At 32.9% G+C, this 17,369-nt stretch overlaps 1 protein-coding gene across 1 annotated transcript in view; it reads right to left on the reverse strand.

The window, feature by feature from the left end:
* Positions 1-685: 685 nt before the first annotated feature.
* Positions 686-17,369, reverse strand: part of LOC148627671 (reelin-like) — a 69,610-nt gene continuing 52,926 nt past the window's right edge. Inside the window, exons 41-59 of the mRNA XM_088576902.1 lie at positions 15,851-16,109; positions 15,336-15,477; positions 13,442-13,549; positions 12,696-12,864; positions 11,634-11,774; positions 10,993-11,173; positions 10,579-10,772; positions 9,438-9,980; positions 8,820-9,009; positions 8,428-8,603; positions 7,524-7,630; positions 6,807-6,986; positions 5,728-5,936; positions 4,991-5,232; positions 4,041-4,192; positions 3,381-3,597; positions 2,536-2,647; positions 1,850-2,028; positions 686-1,044 (exon numbers count right to left, since the gene is read on the reverse strand). Coding sequence (XP_088433028.1) covers positions 990-1,044; positions 1,850-2,028; positions 2,536-2,647; positions 3,381-3,597; positions 4,041-4,192; positions 4,991-5,232; positions 5,728-5,936; positions 6,807-6,986; positions 7,524-7,630; positions 8,428-8,603; positions 8,820-9,009; positions 9,438-9,980; positions 10,579-10,772; positions 10,993-11,173; positions 11,634-11,774; positions 12,696-12,864; positions 13,442-13,549; positions 15,336-15,477; positions 15,851-16,109 — 3,556 coding nt within the window. The 3' untranslated portion in view covers positions 686-989. The remainder of the gene's footprint in view (positions 1,045-1,849; positions 2,029-2,535; positions 2,648-3,380; positions 3,598-4,040; positions 4,193-4,990; positions 5,233-5,727; positions 5,937-6,806; positions 6,987-7,523; positions 7,631-8,427; positions 8,604-8,819; positions 9,010-9,437; positions 9,981-10,578; positions 10,773-10,992; positions 11,174-11,633; positions 11,775-12,695; positions 12,865-13,441; positions 13,550-15,335; positions 15,478-15,850; positions 16,110-17,369) is intronic.

Here is a 17,369-nt window from a genome sequence, read left to right on the forward strand (position 1 = left end):
ACTTTTTTGTAGATTTACACTGGTCTGGAGCTGGTATGTCAGCTAACTGCTAGTAGTCCTTAGTTGAATATGCATTTGTATTATGTACGTTCAGTTTCTCTATTTCTATTGTATTAAGGAATTTGGACCTTTTTGAACTGATTTTTAAGGGTGTTTAATTATGTAATATTTTTTCCATAGTGGCCAGATTTTAAAGGGTTGTGATCATGCCGAAGTATTTTAACCCTGCCACATGATTTGCGCCTCTATCAAATCAGGAATTTCTGGCATCTGAATGTCCTGTTTCATTTTCACCTTTAGTTTATTTTTTATGTTACTTAAATATATAGAGGTAATTCTTTCACTGTACCTGTGTATAATGATGTTTTGGGGCAAGCTGCAGCCTGTCCTGTGGTATGAGGATTTCCTTGTTGTTCATTGATAACCAATGGGTGACTTTGGGCTGACATCCCAGTGGGGTTGTTTTCTCTTTGACACCATACCTGTTCTAGTTCTACTTTCGATATTTCATATTTGTTGTGCAGTACAAGTAATAACATAATTCTGATTTTATTGAAGATAAAAAAAAGTCTGTATTTGTTATTCAGATTTTAAAATATGCATGTACTGCTTCTAATGCTGAAACATTTAAATTAAAATTTTTAGATGCGATCATACTCAACTTCATTAAAAGAAAAGTTAAATGTCAAACAAGCTAACTTTAATAAATAATAAGCATACTCATTTTATAACAAATGCATCCTCTAAACAGACATCATGATTGCCTTTGGCACATAATAAGATGTATTGTTTCAAACTGAGCTTTTCAAGTTCATGTAAATCTATGATGCAAAATTTTCTGCATTTCCCCTCCTCATATATACATAACTTAAAACTGAAAAAATACACCACATAATTAATGTATTGAAATAAATAAGTTATGGCAACACAGATCATTTGGCCAAGTCTATTATGATATCACAGCTCTTCTCATCTGAACAGGCAGTCTACTAAGTTTTTCTTCTCTTCCTTCTGTGTGACATTGACGAAAATGAATTGTGGTTCCTGAAATGGTAAGATAAAAACTTAAGCCTTTTAATTTGATTTTCTGTCTTCTCAAATAAATTCTTCAAAGCCATGAAAACAAAATCAAAATATGATTGACTAATGGAAACACTACTTTCTTTGATTCATTGAGTTGTTTATTTTTTACAGATATACATTATCATGAACTTCAGGTCATTTATATTTACTGGAGATAGTTGGAAACCTTTTAAACTCTAGTTTGCATCAATATTTACAATATTAAAAAAAAATCTTTGTTCCACCCTTACCATCAACATCTTTCTCTAAAAATCCTGAGCCAAACTTATAAGAGATTTATTTCCCTTGTAATTCCTAAATATAATAACTTTCCCGATATTTTGTTTCCACCTGGTACCCTTAATAGAAAGACAGAAATTTTCCAATTATGAAATTATCCTTACTACAGAGCCTACAATGGCCTGGATCAGGTTAGAAGTTTATAGAAATTTCTGTCCTTGAAAGATGAAATTAAGACAATTTTTTTATCTCCATTAGATAAACACTTTCAATTGAAAAAAATTACCCCCATTTCCAGGCTTATAAATGTATTCTATCTGTTATTTCCTTGAAAACTCCAAATTTGACTTATTATATTTATGGCTTTTATCTTTAAACCTGATAATGTCTTTATCATGCAGAGTTTTATCAAAGATGCCTTCAAAGAATTGTTTTTCTTAGAACAGTCCAGTACTCCAATGTAAGCTTTTCAAGCTCCAAAAAGCCTTCAACTAATAACAAGGAAATATATAACTTATGATACAGTATATGAAGTATGAAGACATACTGTATTATTTCTATAGAGTCTATAGCCCACTGATCATGTCCAGCTCCGTCATGTACTGTCTGGTACCATCTGAACTGGATCCCAGCCACACGGGCATCATTAGGTAAGTCATAAGCTGCTCTCTTTGGGTTCAGATAGTGACCAGGATCATGTCTGGCCAACAACTTCCATTCTATTCCCTGTGAAATGGAACAATTTTTTAAAGAAGAAAATACACCTGAAGATGTAAAAATTGAAAAGTAAAGGAAAAAATTTAAAACAGTGGTTAACTAACATATCTGCAATTGGTCAAATTAATCAAAGGTCTAAACTCCAATTAAAAACAAAACTGTTAGAAAGTTTAACTTAATGGATGGTGTTTAAATATAATTTTCCTCACCAAAGTATGTTCAAATGTAATACCTAAGTATTTGTTAAACCAGAATTTAAATGCTAAGTCCTGATTGGTTGTTTGGATTAACATTACTGTAGCATCTTAATTATATGGCGAGCCACACTGCAGTTTCCTACAAATGCTTGTTCCATATTTTTTTATTCACAAAAATTATATAATCTCAAAGTATATTATTTCTGTTTCTATTTGTATGATAAAACACTGAGCCTTAGGTCAACATGTATATACTACTTCTCTATTACCCTGCTACAATATATTAACAATGTCATGGTTACCATTATTGAGGACAAACCTTATTAGTGGTATACTGGAGAAGGATTCCTCTGTACGAACCATCCCCAACTTTGACATTACATGAGTCTGTCTGTTGTTTACATCCAATCTGTAGCACAAACATTATCTTCCTACCAAAAAAACAGAAATCTGTGAGCCATGGCCACCCCGCTTTCAATCATGAAACAAGGTCCATGGTAAATAGGAAGTTATTGAATTTTTATACAAATTGATCCCACCATATGACATACCTACAGGAAGAATGTTTTAAAATTTCAAGTTGCTGAGAAATGTGGGACAAAAATTTCAGCTTTCAAGAAAAAAAAACATAGTTCTTGATTCATAGGAAGTTGATGTTGATTTTTTTTCTGGAAATAGATCCCACCATATGGCATACCTACAGGAAGAATGTATAACAATTTCAAGCCATTGTGATGAGTAGTTGCTGAGAAAACTGTGAAGGAAAAAAGTGTTAAGGAAATACACACACATGTATAAGGGTAAAACAGTACTGCTTTCGGAGCAGGGTATAATGAACTAAAATTTAATATTTTAATTTGGAATTAATACACTTATGAATCTTCACAATATAGATATAGAAATAAGGATACAAATCCTCAGGAATACTGAGCTGTGTAAAAAAAAAAAAAATAGGGTGTATTATCTCCCTTTCCAAACATCAAGAGATAATTATCTTACTTTATGCACATTTAATTATGTTGGCTAATCACTATATTAAGTTTAATGAAGATCTCAAGAATGTCTTTGAAGGAGTTGTTCTAACAAGATATATATGGACAAACTAACAAGATGCTTCCCATATACTTCCCAACTATAAAAATAATTGTAATATATAATACTCACAATGCCCTTGTCAAGTCTAGCTCAGCAGTTCTTGCCTCTCTATTTCCACATCCATTAAAATACAATGTCTTTCCATGAGCAAAAGGAAGCAGAGCTCCACATCCAAATCCAATACCACCACCTGTAATAGACTCCCAGTAACGGGGGTAAATCCTTCCTTCAAATGTTTCATGCATCTTTCGTGGTAATCCATTCCTGACTGGCCTACATGAGTCCCCTGAAAACAGATTAAACATTAAGAAAAGAGATTTCTAAACAACAACACACACATATAACTAAAAATTTATAATGGTAAAAACAAGAATCTAATGTACTCAAGGATTTCATATGCCACTTTTATAATTACTTCTCCGAGAGACTCCAACTATTTACAAAAATTGTCAAGACAAGCAACAAAAGTTGCAATATACATTTAAAATCAAGACCTGAAAATGTCAAGAAATATCCCTAGTTAATGTAGAGAGTACTGAACTAAAGGTTGAAACTGTTTGAACACAACAAAACTGTTCCTTACGAGTGATGTCAATTTATGGTGCATACTTGGTTTTAAGCTATGTACAAGATGTCTTTTCTTGATAACAATGCAACAGTTTGTTGAATAACAAGTAACAATGAACTTACCTTGATTAAAAAACCAAAATTGCAATTTATAAAACATACCTCTACCAGACAAACATTGACAGACTCCATCTTTACATAGGCCCCTTCCATTACACATATCAGGGCATTTCTCTCCAGCATATATATAGTTCAGAGCCCACATTGTCCCATCTCTTTCTGTAGCATTCTGAATCCATCTGAATCGGGTGTTTCTGTAAAATGAAATATAACACATATACCAGTCAAATGTTTTAACCCTGCCACATTTTTTACACCTGTCCAAAGTCAGGAATTTCTAGCTCCTGTATGTTTTCTTTTGTTTTCATTTTCAATTTACTTTGAAGTTGCTGGAGTATATGGGGGCAACTATTTCGCTGTACTTGTGTATAATGTTGTTTAGGGGCCAGTTGCAGCCTGCCCTGTGGTGTGAAGGTTTCCTCGTCTTTTTCTGAACACCCTTAGGTAGCTTTGTGACATTTTTCATCCCGGTGGGGTTGTTGTCTCTTTGACATATTCATCATATCCATTCTCATTATTAATGAAGGTTTTTCTTAGCCAGAAAATAAATTTTGCCACTTCTTAATTTTGTTATTTCCAGAGAAGAATCTGGTTAGCAAATAAATCAATGAACTTTTTTTCAGACAGAGTTCGTGTTTAATGAACTATTTCACTGCCATTTTAATGGAAAAATAACTGCAAAATCTGTAAATTGCTGGGAATCACTTTTGACAATTTTATGATGATACCAATAACTACTGTCTGACCAGAACTTGATGAAAAAAAGCACGATGTACATATACATAAAATAGTAGATATAAATGCTCTGATACAGCTTCATCAGGTCGGGTCACAAAATAAGTTAACATTATCAGTCCATAAAGCAGTCTGATAAAACTTATTTTTATTTAATTTTTTTTTTCTTTTTATTGGACACTTTAATCTTGTGGTAACTTGTTTTAAATACATGATAAGTGTAATGTTTTTCTTAACAAGTATGCCTATTCACCTACCCTGAGAAGACCTTATCTTGTAATTCTATAGTCACTAGTGACCAATTAGGATACCCCTCTGGTGTATATTCACTAGGAGAGTGGTAGTAGTTAGGCTGACATTCCATCAGTCTGTTATGGTCAGGGAGACATAAGGGTTGTAGCAAGCTCCACTGATCAGCATGTGGGTTCTTGTTATACTCAAGCCTAACTGGTGGGTAGTGATTACAGGCATTTACATGTCGATCACAACCTACCACAATCTGAAAAAAAAAGCTGACTAAGTTCACGTTTTGCTAATGTGAAACCTAAAAAAAGATTTGGATCAGAATCTAAAATAAGACATGCACAATGGGAATTGTAATTTCGTTTACCACTTAAAGAGTCAAGTTCACATGCACTCGCTTTTAGGTTAAATTGCAGCAATATTCTTTGAAATAGTATTGCAGGAGAGTCAGATACATGTATTGCAGTTACAGTCTCAATTAAACAATGCTTTAAAAAAATATATCTTAAACTTGTTTGAACCAAATTTTTCTGAAGAAAGACCCCAATAAATTGCAATGTTATCTTGTGAAATTACCTGAAATACATGATAAAAGATCAGCTTTTTCCTCCATTTTGTGCACTGGTCCAAGTCTTTATTTGTTGCTTTTAAACAATTTTAAAATGCGCTTTAGTCTATCTTTTCACTGTTTCAATAGTTCGAATACGTTTTGAATTTTAAGATTAACTGTTTATACAATATAAAGACTTACTTCAAACTGTAACATGTAACCATGTTGTATTATCATTTCCCCAGTAGTAAAGGTCCTCATTCCTGAACCTTGATCCCAGTACATGGACTTATCCCCTCGTGTACAGACATCAGACTGAACATGGCCATATGGGCTAAACTCCCAAGGCTGGTCACCTTGTATTGTGTCAAAATTTGTGGATATTGAGCTCGGATTTATTTCTGATCCACCTGGAAAAAAACACAGAACTCTCCTATATTGACATATTCAGATCCAAACTAGAACAATTAGTTATCTAAGTATCATACATAATGTACTCTCTCAAATTGCAACAAGATATGCAGAAATTGGGAAAAAAGTTTCTGGAACTGAAGCTACATTTCCCATTTAATATAAAAATGAAATAAATAATCCTGGCAATTTTGCGGAGAAGACATCTGAATGACATGGAATTCCAAAACTAAGCAATGCCGGTGAAAATACAGGCAACTTTGATCAAAACAATATTAAGGAAGATGAGCATTCTTTTGTCATCTTACAAAATGATACAGACATATATTTTCAATGAACTAATAATGCTTAAAACAATCTAAAAATGGTATACATTAATTGTATACAGCCTCTTTTCAAGGGAGATAATTGACAGAGAACTGTTCTATCTATAGAAATGTAAAGGGAATTTTAGTTTTAATATTAAAGAAAAAAGGTTTTGTGACCCCAAACTTTCTTTTTTAAATATGAAAGAATGTCAGTTAAGTGGTTTTTTATATGAATTTAGAAGAAATTTACCAGTTTTTTTCATTGTTTGCAAAATAGTGAAATTCCCCAAAGAGTCCATGTAAAAACTGCCTTTCTTAAGGCTCAATTATCTGGAAATCAAGTTCAGTGACCTGTGTTTTAAAATTAAAATTCTGAAGTATGTTCATTCAAGGTCAACTTCAAGAAAAACTGGGAAAATTTATCTGCTTAGAATATTAGGTATAAAATCTACCTTTAAACCTTAAAACCAAATTTTATATTGAGAGAATGATGAAGTAAAGCTACAAGATACTACCATGGGTGCTTTATTTGCTTACAATATAAAGGCATCTTGTACAAACCTATGAAGACATTATCTACTGCCCACTGAGGACCTTTCTGTGAGCCATCCTGGGCCAGAGATTGGTACCATCGTATTCTAGTATTAGGGGTACGAGCCTCTACTGGCAGAATAATGTAGTCTCTCTTCGATTTGGTGTAACTACCATAACTCAGTACATGAAGAGTCTTCCAGTACATACCTTAAAACAGTCAACTGGAGAAAATTAGTTTTCAAAACAAAAAATTAAAAAAGTACAAATTAGTTATCAAACTAATTTCAAGAAAAGAATTGAACCTAACAAAAAAATCCCCACGCTCTTGACGAAGTTGAAAAGATAAAAGCTCAAAACAAAGTGTAAACAAAGTCATTTATACAGTAATGAAATACTTTACATAACTTATAGTTCACTACTTTGTATACTACAGTATTATGACATTTTGTGCTTACAAAGTCTGATCCTCAAAATCAGATAATTTTGACCAAATTTGACATGCAGATATTTATTAAGTAACTATTTGTCAATAAATGTATAAAATTTAGTTCATTATTTGTATAGTTTCAGGTATTTATTACTCACACTGTTGATTAACAAACTATAGGACACCAGAATGAGTTAAGCACATTTAAAGCAATAAATTCTGTGACCCAGCAAAAAGACAAGATGCATGGTTCAACTATATTGTCTTTCCATTTCTAAGTCATAATTGTATGACAAGATTTCTTCAATAGTATTTACCTCCATTTGTAGAGTACTGCAACACTACACTGTGTTCAGGCAATGTTGGTGTGAAACATCCATCCTCTTCACTGTCACCTCCAATCACTGCTACATATTGTACAAACCTATAGAAAACAAGATTCCAAATACTGTAAACTGCCTTCAGTTGTATGGTAAAACTTGTCTAAACCGATCCTCTTTGTATCTGAAGGATTGGTTTGGTTTTGCAGGTGTTCAATTTATACAGGTTCTGAACTTCAACGTGATCTCTTGTAAAGCTAGGTATACCCCCCACTTGTACTAGAAGTTGATATCCCCAGTAACCTAAATTGCTTACCATGTATGCCCCTTCTATATAAAGCCACACACTAAATTTGAAATCAATCTATTCATTTGGAGCTAAGATACTTGTGAAGAAAAGTTTCTGAATCATTCCATAAAATGAAAAATGGCTAAGTCTAACAAGACAGGAAGTTGATTTAAGACAGCACCCAAAGCACTTTCAACATATACCAAATAGATAACAAAGCCACACACCAAATCTGAAATCAACTCATCAATATTGAGCTGGGAAAATTGCAGGGAAATATAGACAAATAGAATGATGGATGACAAGTTGATTCCAATATGCTAATTGACAGATTCATAACATTATTAAGTTTAATAAAGGGATTTTCTCTGAAATAATTTGCTGCTTCAAACATTTTAAAAGGTCAAACAAGTCCTATCACAGCTACTTAGCAGAAACTGACCTATTTTCATATTTTCAGCTACCGGTATATGAACACAATTGTACGGTGAAAATATTGCAGTAAATTAGGACAAAATTAAAAGCTTGATTAAAAGAATAGATCATTTGCTGAAATCTTTCTGTCACCAAAATAAATCCTAATATATAAAGAAGAACTCTTTTTTTACACACTTAGCATTTTGAAGGTCAAGATCAACTGTAACCAGCTGTCTGTTGTCGGGGCCAGCCATCACCATGGCAGTGTCCTCTACAAGGTCATGGCAACCTTTCCCAATGTCTCCTCCTTCAACCAAGGACCACTTAGACTTGTTGATGCTGGGGTTTTCAAAGCTGTCTTTCAATTCAGTCTACAATAACAACCAAACATTAATATCCTAGAGCAGGAAAAAATCTTGTGAAAAGCAAATGTCCAATTCATTATAAAGCTAAGCATCTTATTATATGAAAGGAGCTGCAATACTATAAACACAAAAAAATAAAATCACACTAAAAAAAGAAGAAGACAAAATTGCAATAATTTATGCACACAATAAGTACTGAATTTACAGTACCTTAATACTTACAGGATTTTGACGAACTACAATGCTGCAGTTATTTCCTGTATAACCTGAGTCACATCTGCACCTGTCAATCAAACACTGGCCCTGCCCATTACAATGACCTTGGCAGGCTGGACCAATGAAAACCTTTCTTAGACCCCAGGTTTGGCCACTTTTACCATCTGCTCTTTGGGACCATCTAAACCTTGTTCCACTGGAAAAAAACATAGACAAAGATTCAGGGGGCATTCAAAAATGCCTTTCTTCATGAAATGAACAAGACAAATGAAAAGAAGATTTAAACTTTCTATCAAACACAGATTTAAATACCTATATAATGATAAAAATTTTAACAAGGAAAGAACAATGCTATCTTAATGTATTGTTATCACTGAACTGGCGAAATGCTAAAAACATATTCTAAGCTTGATGCATTTTTTCTATAAAGATTGCCCAGATAATACCATTAAAACTTAATACTTTTGTCTTTGTTTTTTTTTCATTTTTCATTACTTTTGGTCTCTTCTTTTAAAAATAACCTACCATTCTGGAGAGGGAAAATTAATCTAACTTGTGACATAATATAACAGTTAAACCAATAAAATATTTTGTTCTACAACAGAAAGTAAACAAATGGATTACCTCGAGACAGGAAGGCCATTCAATTTATAAGTAAATCTTCTCCACATTCCCATTGGTTCATTATGATAGAGGCTGGCCATCTGTGGTCCTCCATTACACTGAGGGTCATTAGGTAGACATTGTGGGGTCAAGTAATTCCATGATACACCATCATCAGTAGAATACTGTAAGTGAACAGGAAGTACTGAGACATTCCAAGGCTGTCCACACCCCACATTGATCTCAAATTGTAGCATGTGATCATCAGACACATGCACATCACGAGATGTTAAGACAGAATTCTCATTCTCCAAGGTTGTTCCCATGGCAACACTTGGTTCACCACAGTATGAATCTCTTTGGACATTATCAGATTGAAGCCATTCTTCCTCACTAATTGGATCAAAGTTCCCAACCAGAGTGTCTGGATTGACAAGTAAGCCACCTATTCTGATATTATCTATCAACCAATCAGCTTTGTTCAGTTTACTACTGTCTGGCTGCATCCATCTAATCCTTACCCCATTTCTCCTTGCTGAATCAGGTAGGTTTACACTCACAAATCTACAAAAAGGAATGAATGTGTAGTACATGTATGGGGACCACAGTTGTTGTTACTATAACTGTCCTTCCAGGGATTAATAATCTCTTCTGTAGCATGTGTTTAGGAATGCAAGTATTCCTTAGGCATTATTACAGGAAAAATATATTTAAAAAACATGTGGAAATCAAAATCCCTGACAATATGCATATCTCCATACAGTACAATGTATTCTAACCCTGAATAAAGTCTCATTAGAATTCAGTGAGAAACATAGGAAGAGTTGCAGAAAACTTTTATGTCAGACAAAGCCCCCCCCCCCCCCCCCAAAAAAAAAAAAATTAAAAAATAAATAAAAAAAAAAAAAAAAAAAAATTAAATAAATACAATAAAATGTCCAAGTTGATATTCATTTTTATTTTAAAACATACCAAATCAAAAAATGTTACTGATTGCAGGCTATACAAATGCATACTCTAGTACTCATTATGTTTTTGAGTGAATACTCATAATAAAACTACATTGAAGAGATTTATTATATTAAATTAAACTATATTTTATAAGGTATTCTAGTATAAAAATAATTTATAGTAATAAATTAAGCCTTAAAAGTCCAGATACCTCGGATATCTGTACAAAGCATAATACAACTCCATGATAGGTCTCCATGTGATCCCTTCATTGGATGAGTAGTCAAGGACAACTCCTTGGTTACGCTTGGTTGGAAGTGAGTTACAACCAAACATAAAGTTAAACTGGACAAACTTGGCCTGTCTCAGATCTAAGTCATTTGTGATCAGTATTCTGCTGCAATCCTGAATAAAACAACAATAATGGTTTACTAATTTTCATTATCAACAATAGACATACAATGTAAATCTGTAAAGAAAATACAGATTTACACATAACTTGAAAGGGAAGTAACTTTTGTAATTTTTTTTTTCAATAGGATAACAAGACAGTGATACATGAACTGTATTTTTTTTTAATTCAATATTACCCTCTGATTAATATTAGTGAATAAGCTTTGCATACCTCAACAAAATGGAGGGCAGTGCCAGCAGCTAGAACTTGACATGGTTTCCTGACCTTTGCCCCAATGACCTTTACCCACAACCTAGTTGATGGTATGATTGTAGAGAAAGTATCATACAGATAATGAGGTAGGGTACCAGTAGGTTCCTGACAGTTGTTACCTGCCCATCCTTTATCACATCTACAATACAATACATGAAGTTTAAAGATTATACATAGTACATATAGAGGAATGGTGTCTAAACATCATAGCTGAATTTTTAAACTAATGCTTTCAATGCTATTTAAAATAATAAGCAGTAAATAACATCCATATTTACTTACATTTTTTTTTCAAAACTTAGAACTTTTAGAGCTTCCCCAGTACTGAAGGTACAGAAAGAAATTCGCAGCAGCGTCATAGCAGCTGCAATACTGGTAATGATTTCTGTCAAGATGTTCAAAACAAGCCATGTTGTTTTAGTTGGTGATTCCACATACAAAAAAATGCCATGTTGTCAATGGAAACCACTGATAATGTTTACAAAACATTGTAAAGACCTGACAATGGAAATATAAGACAACTAAGTACATTAAATTAAGTTAAAATACAAAAGTTACTGATAAAGTTGATTAAACATTTAATTGGGAAATAGACTTACAAACATCCAGTATCAGAACAATGCCCATGCCCATTACACATGTCTGGACAATCTTTTCCAACATAAATGTGTGACAGAGCCCAAATCTGTTTCTTTTTATAGTGGTTTATTTGTATCCATCTGAACCTTGTTTGTTTTGCTCTGAAAATGACAACAATAAAACATTAGCATATCTGTATTATGACTTGTCAATTAAAAAAAAAAGAAGCATGAACACATTAAAGAAACAAGTTCACTTTGACTGTTTAATAATGAAATATATAAATTTGATAATTTTTCTACACAATTCCACAACAGGATTATTTTAAATGTCCTTCCTTCATTTGGTAAAAACAATTACTGTAAAAGAACTTTAATTCGTGGATTAGGAATGAAACACAAGTTCGTGAATTCTTGAATTCACCGTTTTGAAGTTTTCAGTATACACGTAAATAGAAATCTACTTTTCGTTGGGATTCAAATTTCGTGGTTTGGCCCAACCATGAAAACCATGAAAATTGGTACCCCACGAACAATAGAACTTTCACAAATGAACTCAGCAGAAGTAATGCCTATGAAGGAAGTAAGATGACTTAACAGTGACAAACTTTAAGTGAACAACACTTTCAATGTTCAATCACTTGTGATATCCAAGCTCATTCTCTTAATCAAAGATTTTAACTATTTTTTCCCATTCTAAGCCCATGATTAAAAACACATGTGACTTTCAAAGCCAGGTGGTAATTAATTTTCTGTGAGAGGGTTCCTGCAAATTGTGAAGAAACCAATTTTACTTCAGATTATTCTTAATTCAAGAATCAGAATTTTACTATCTCTAGTGGAGAGAATATTTAAACCATTCATTACTGTAAGAATATTAATATAACTAGCTTCCCTATTCATGTCCATGTATGCAAATACTTATGAATTTTTATTCAACCTAATATAGTACTTTCTGAAGTTACGTGAATATTATCTTTTTATGACCTTGATTCCAAGGGCACACATATTGTTATGCTTAAAAAATTAATCAATAGAACATATTTCAGCCAACTTTAAATTCAAAACCATACACTTCCATACTTAGAATAATAGGGCAGTGGTACAGTGACCCTGTTCCATCCTATATGTATGTCAGATACCAGAGAGCTGCCAGGAGCAAATCGTTTACAATCAACATCTGATGGTTGGCATGCTGGCTGGAGATTGGTCCAACTTATACCCATATCATGGGAGTATTGTATCTCTACATCTACAATCAAAATATAATTAGCTAATAGTTTATGATAGTGAGGGACACCTGGTTAATGTATGGACCTATTAGTTGCCAACCAAAAAAAAAAAAAAATTGTTATCTTGAACTTTTCAAATGTAGTCGATTTTCCATTCTAAAATAATCATGTGTAAGAACGGAAAAAATCAAATATCACTTTTCAAATCATGATGTCATGTTTTTGATTTGAAAGCGAGGTGTTCAATATAACATATGGAGTTTAAAAAAAAATTATTGTATATTATGACAAAATAGAAATTTTAACTATTGTATCGGTCAATTAATTAAAATGGTATAAATTTATGTGGTTTCCATAATTTTGTTCAATTATGTTGTGGTTTATATCAAAGCATTGAAGGAAATTTATAAGGAATTTCAATTTTTACTCTCACTGAACCATTAAAACCACATTCAATCAATCAATCAATCAATACACAATTCAATAAGGATAAACGTATTGGATATTACTAGATATATCTAATCTTTCATGAATAGTTAGTGAAGAAATGATACAAAATTATATCAAGTAATTAAATTCTAATCCTTGGTTACTTACGATAACAATCTTTATCTGGAGAACACCCCATAGTGACATTAAATTGCATAAAACTTCCATCTCCAACAATAACATCCCCAGACATGGCATATCTAATAGAGTTGTTTCCTATGAAAGAGAAAATGGAAAATCTTGACTTGCATGGTTTTTGAGAGTCCTACGGGATATCTTGACATATACAATGCCCGAGAGTCCCATGGAAAATCTTGACTTACATGGTTTCTGAGAGTCCTATGGGAAATCTTGACATACATTATTCCTGAGAGTCTGAGAATAAAATCTTGCCATACACAATTCTTGAGAGTCCAAAGGGAAATCTTGACATACAGATTCCCGAGAGTCCTATATGTCATTTTATATGGTATTTTTCCCATAACTCTTATCTATAATATTGGATATAGTTTTTGTAGGGTATGCAAGTCTCATCACATGACTCTGTGGTTTCACAAGAATGGGTCCTGATCTACCATTCAAATGTATGGAAACTTTTACAGAGTGTTGAGTTCAGAATTAAAAGTAAAACATCTTTTTGTATAAAAATTTAGATAAAAATAGCAAATATATATTTCTACATGATTAAAGAGTAATCAAGGGAACCAAGAATACAGCAGTAATCAAAAGAATGTAATCCAGGGACAAAGAACAGACATAGAAAACAGACATACACAACAAAGAACATAAAGTAACTAAAATCAAAAATACAAAGTAACAAAAGCAAATGAGCAACTCGGATTCCACTAAGAACTGGGAGCATGGACCGGTACACCGGTAGGGTAAGCATCCTCTGCTTTCCTAGAAAAACCCACCAAGTTGCTCATAAAAAGTCAAGTCTGTAGTAGACAAAAGAGGAAAGGAAAACTATGACACATTGAACAAATCAGTTTTCATGGCACAGATGGATACACCGTAACGATCCACGAGTTCATGATGATGACCATAAAACTTCTGTAGTGATGACTTCAATCTTGTACAACATAACCCTGTTCCAGAAGCCTATTTGGTAGAATTCTAGCGCGATACAAAAAGTCTGCGTAGTTTCGGCAAGCTCTGGCATCTAACGTATGAGTTGTGATACGAACACTCCATATGCAGATGCTGAAGGGATGTGGCCACAGATGAAAGGAAAGTTGACAATTCTGAATGAAAAGTCATCATGTTTATCATAAAGTTTGGTCAATAGTTTTCCTTTACCATCGATTTCTATATGTAGGTCAAGATATGAGGCAGACTTCACAGTGTCTGTAGTATCCTTTATCTCAAGTTGGGGTAGATGCGATGTATCAAATCCCCAAAATTAGGATTGTTAAAAAATAATACGTCATCTATATGGCGGAGACTGAGATTAAAGGATCTCGCTAAACGATATTCTTTCTTTCAGATCAGATCAGCTATAAAGTCAGCCTCATAAGAGTGAAGGAATAGGTTAAGAAAAGCAGTAAATAGAAGATTTTGCATTGTAATTCAGCCTTCTGAGATCTCGGAAGTAAACGATAAAATTCAGATTTCAATACGTTCTATATAGACAATTCTGATAAGGAAAATGAAACTAGAATGAGACTTACAACAAACTCCATACCTACATCACCTGATGGAGCATTTTATTTTTTGTTTTACAGTTAGCCTTATAGACAGTAGCAAGGTCTGAAATGTCCACTTGTAATGTTAAAGAAAATACATCAGTTTAAATTTATGTGAGAAAGTAATTCCATCATCCTGAACCCAGTCTTTCCCCCTTAGTCTCAAGTGATGCTATTGCAATTGAAAAAGGTCTTGGGGGAAATTATTTAATAATCTTTTAGAAATCCAAGACAAGAGTATCATGCACGTTATTCTAAACAACTCAAATATATATTTGTTTGAAACTTATGAAAACATAATTTTGTTACTCACTCACCATTAAACTGAATAACCTTGCCATCTGATCTGCAGACATTATCTAAATTACCACCAGGAAACAGAAGCCAGCTGGTCTCTTTAGGGATCATAGGGTCATCCAGTAAATGTTCTATACCACTCACATTACCTCCAATAAAAATCTATTGAATAAAAATTAATTTTATTTTTACAAAGCAACCATTTTAACTGTGTAGTCAAACAACTACAAACTAACCTATGATAGATATTGTTGCTGACTGAATATATTTTTTGCTGTGACATCACAAACAATATTTTGTTTCCTTCCACCAAGCCAATAGTCTAGTTAAAAAGTCTTATTTAAGTAATAGAATTGCTTTTGGATTACATTTTCATTAATGATGTCATAATGAAGCCAGGTTAAAAACAAATGTTTTTGGTTTTTTTTTTTCTAAAAACAGTAATCACAATACCATATTTTTGGACTATAAGTCAATATTTTTTAAAACAATTTGTCAGCCTCCATTCATCAACTTTGACATATGTAATTCTTACATGATCAACAGCCCAATCCTCCAAAAAAGTTCCGTCCACCGACGGCTGAATCCAGCGTAACCTGGTATTATTAGATCTAGCATTTTCTGGGAAGTGTAGAGCAATGTAATTAGGTTTATTGCTATATTTGTTAAAATCAAACTGTTCTACTGTAGTCCAGGTAATCCCTCCATTTTTACTGTACTGTAGATATACTGGGAAAGTATTCAGGTTTGGTGGAGTCACCCGACATCCAAGACGTAGGAAAAACTGGACTGTACTAAAAAAAACATGTACAGGGTCAAAAGTTACAGTTGATTTTACTAGGATAGGATTAAATGCAGTCAAATCTGTTTTTGTAATAGTACAAGGAAACCAAATCATGGCCATATGAGACAGGTAGAATTATATACAGATAATTTTACATAGAATGCATTACATAGGAATGTCATAATCAGTCTTTTAAGACAGGTTATTGTTGAATACAGGTGGTTGCTAAGACTGGTCTGACTGTCAAATATCTCTGATCTAACCTCACAGTAGGATGGTGATAACTGGTGCCTGTAAATGGACTACCATGGAACTAAAATGATTATGATAATTTAAATCTGAATATGTATCAGTCAATCATCATTTATTATTATCTGTCAAGAGTTTTGGCAGCAATTTAGAATGATTAACATCCATCCTACACTATACACTATAGCTGATATCAGCTCAATCCTTCAGAGTTCTTTTCACAAGTCAGAGTTGTTTCTGTTGTATTTTCAATTTCCCCATTTGAAAAATATCTAAGTTTTGAGCAAATGCGAAAATTAACAAAAACACTGTTAGCAACAATAACCCACAGAAAGATTTTCAGTTAGTATAGGTCTTTAATCAGATCAGTAATAACTGATAACGGCCTTGATTACAGAATCATGGCTGATTTAAACAATGTAAACAACAGGATTCTAGATTATAATGCCACCAGATTTAAACAATTCAACATTCACAGAAACATTATTTGGAGTATACAGAATCATTTTTTTCAATAGTTCAATTAGAAGACAGGTAGTTAGCCACAAATTTGAGTTAACAAATTTTAAGGATATTCGCTGTTCTGTTTAAGAATAACAAGTATTTCAAAGGGTTGTGAAATCTTTAAAGATCTTTCATGCTAGAATAATATAAGTTGAAAAAAATTGATGGGTAAGTGTGCTTGTTTTTTGAGATATAAGTAGATGTAAGTGGGAAAAGGATTTCTCTTGATTTTCCAAAGATTTTGTCCAAGTAGATTTTGACTATCAAAAATTGAAAAAAAAAAAAACAAACAAAAAAAACCCCAAAGACTTCATAAAAACTTCTCATATAACATTTTAAGGTATTTAATGAAATTATAAAAAGAAAAGTAGGGGTCACTGAACATAAAATATTTACACTATGAAATGGACAAAAACCGGAGGAGTCAGAAAATTTGACAAAAATGGCTAAAGAGTTTCTGAGATTTCCCAATCTTGCACAAGAAAAGCTGGTATTTGATTCTTTTTCTCACGTCCAG

Source organism: Perna viridis, chromosome 1 (genome assembly GCF_037379345.1).
Source record: "Perna viridis isolate PV_CMFRI_1.1 ecotype Kerala chromosome 1, ASM3737934v1, whole genome shotgun sequence".
NCBI lineage: Eukaryota > Metazoa > Mollusca > Bivalvia > Mytilida > Mytilidae > Perna > Perna viridis.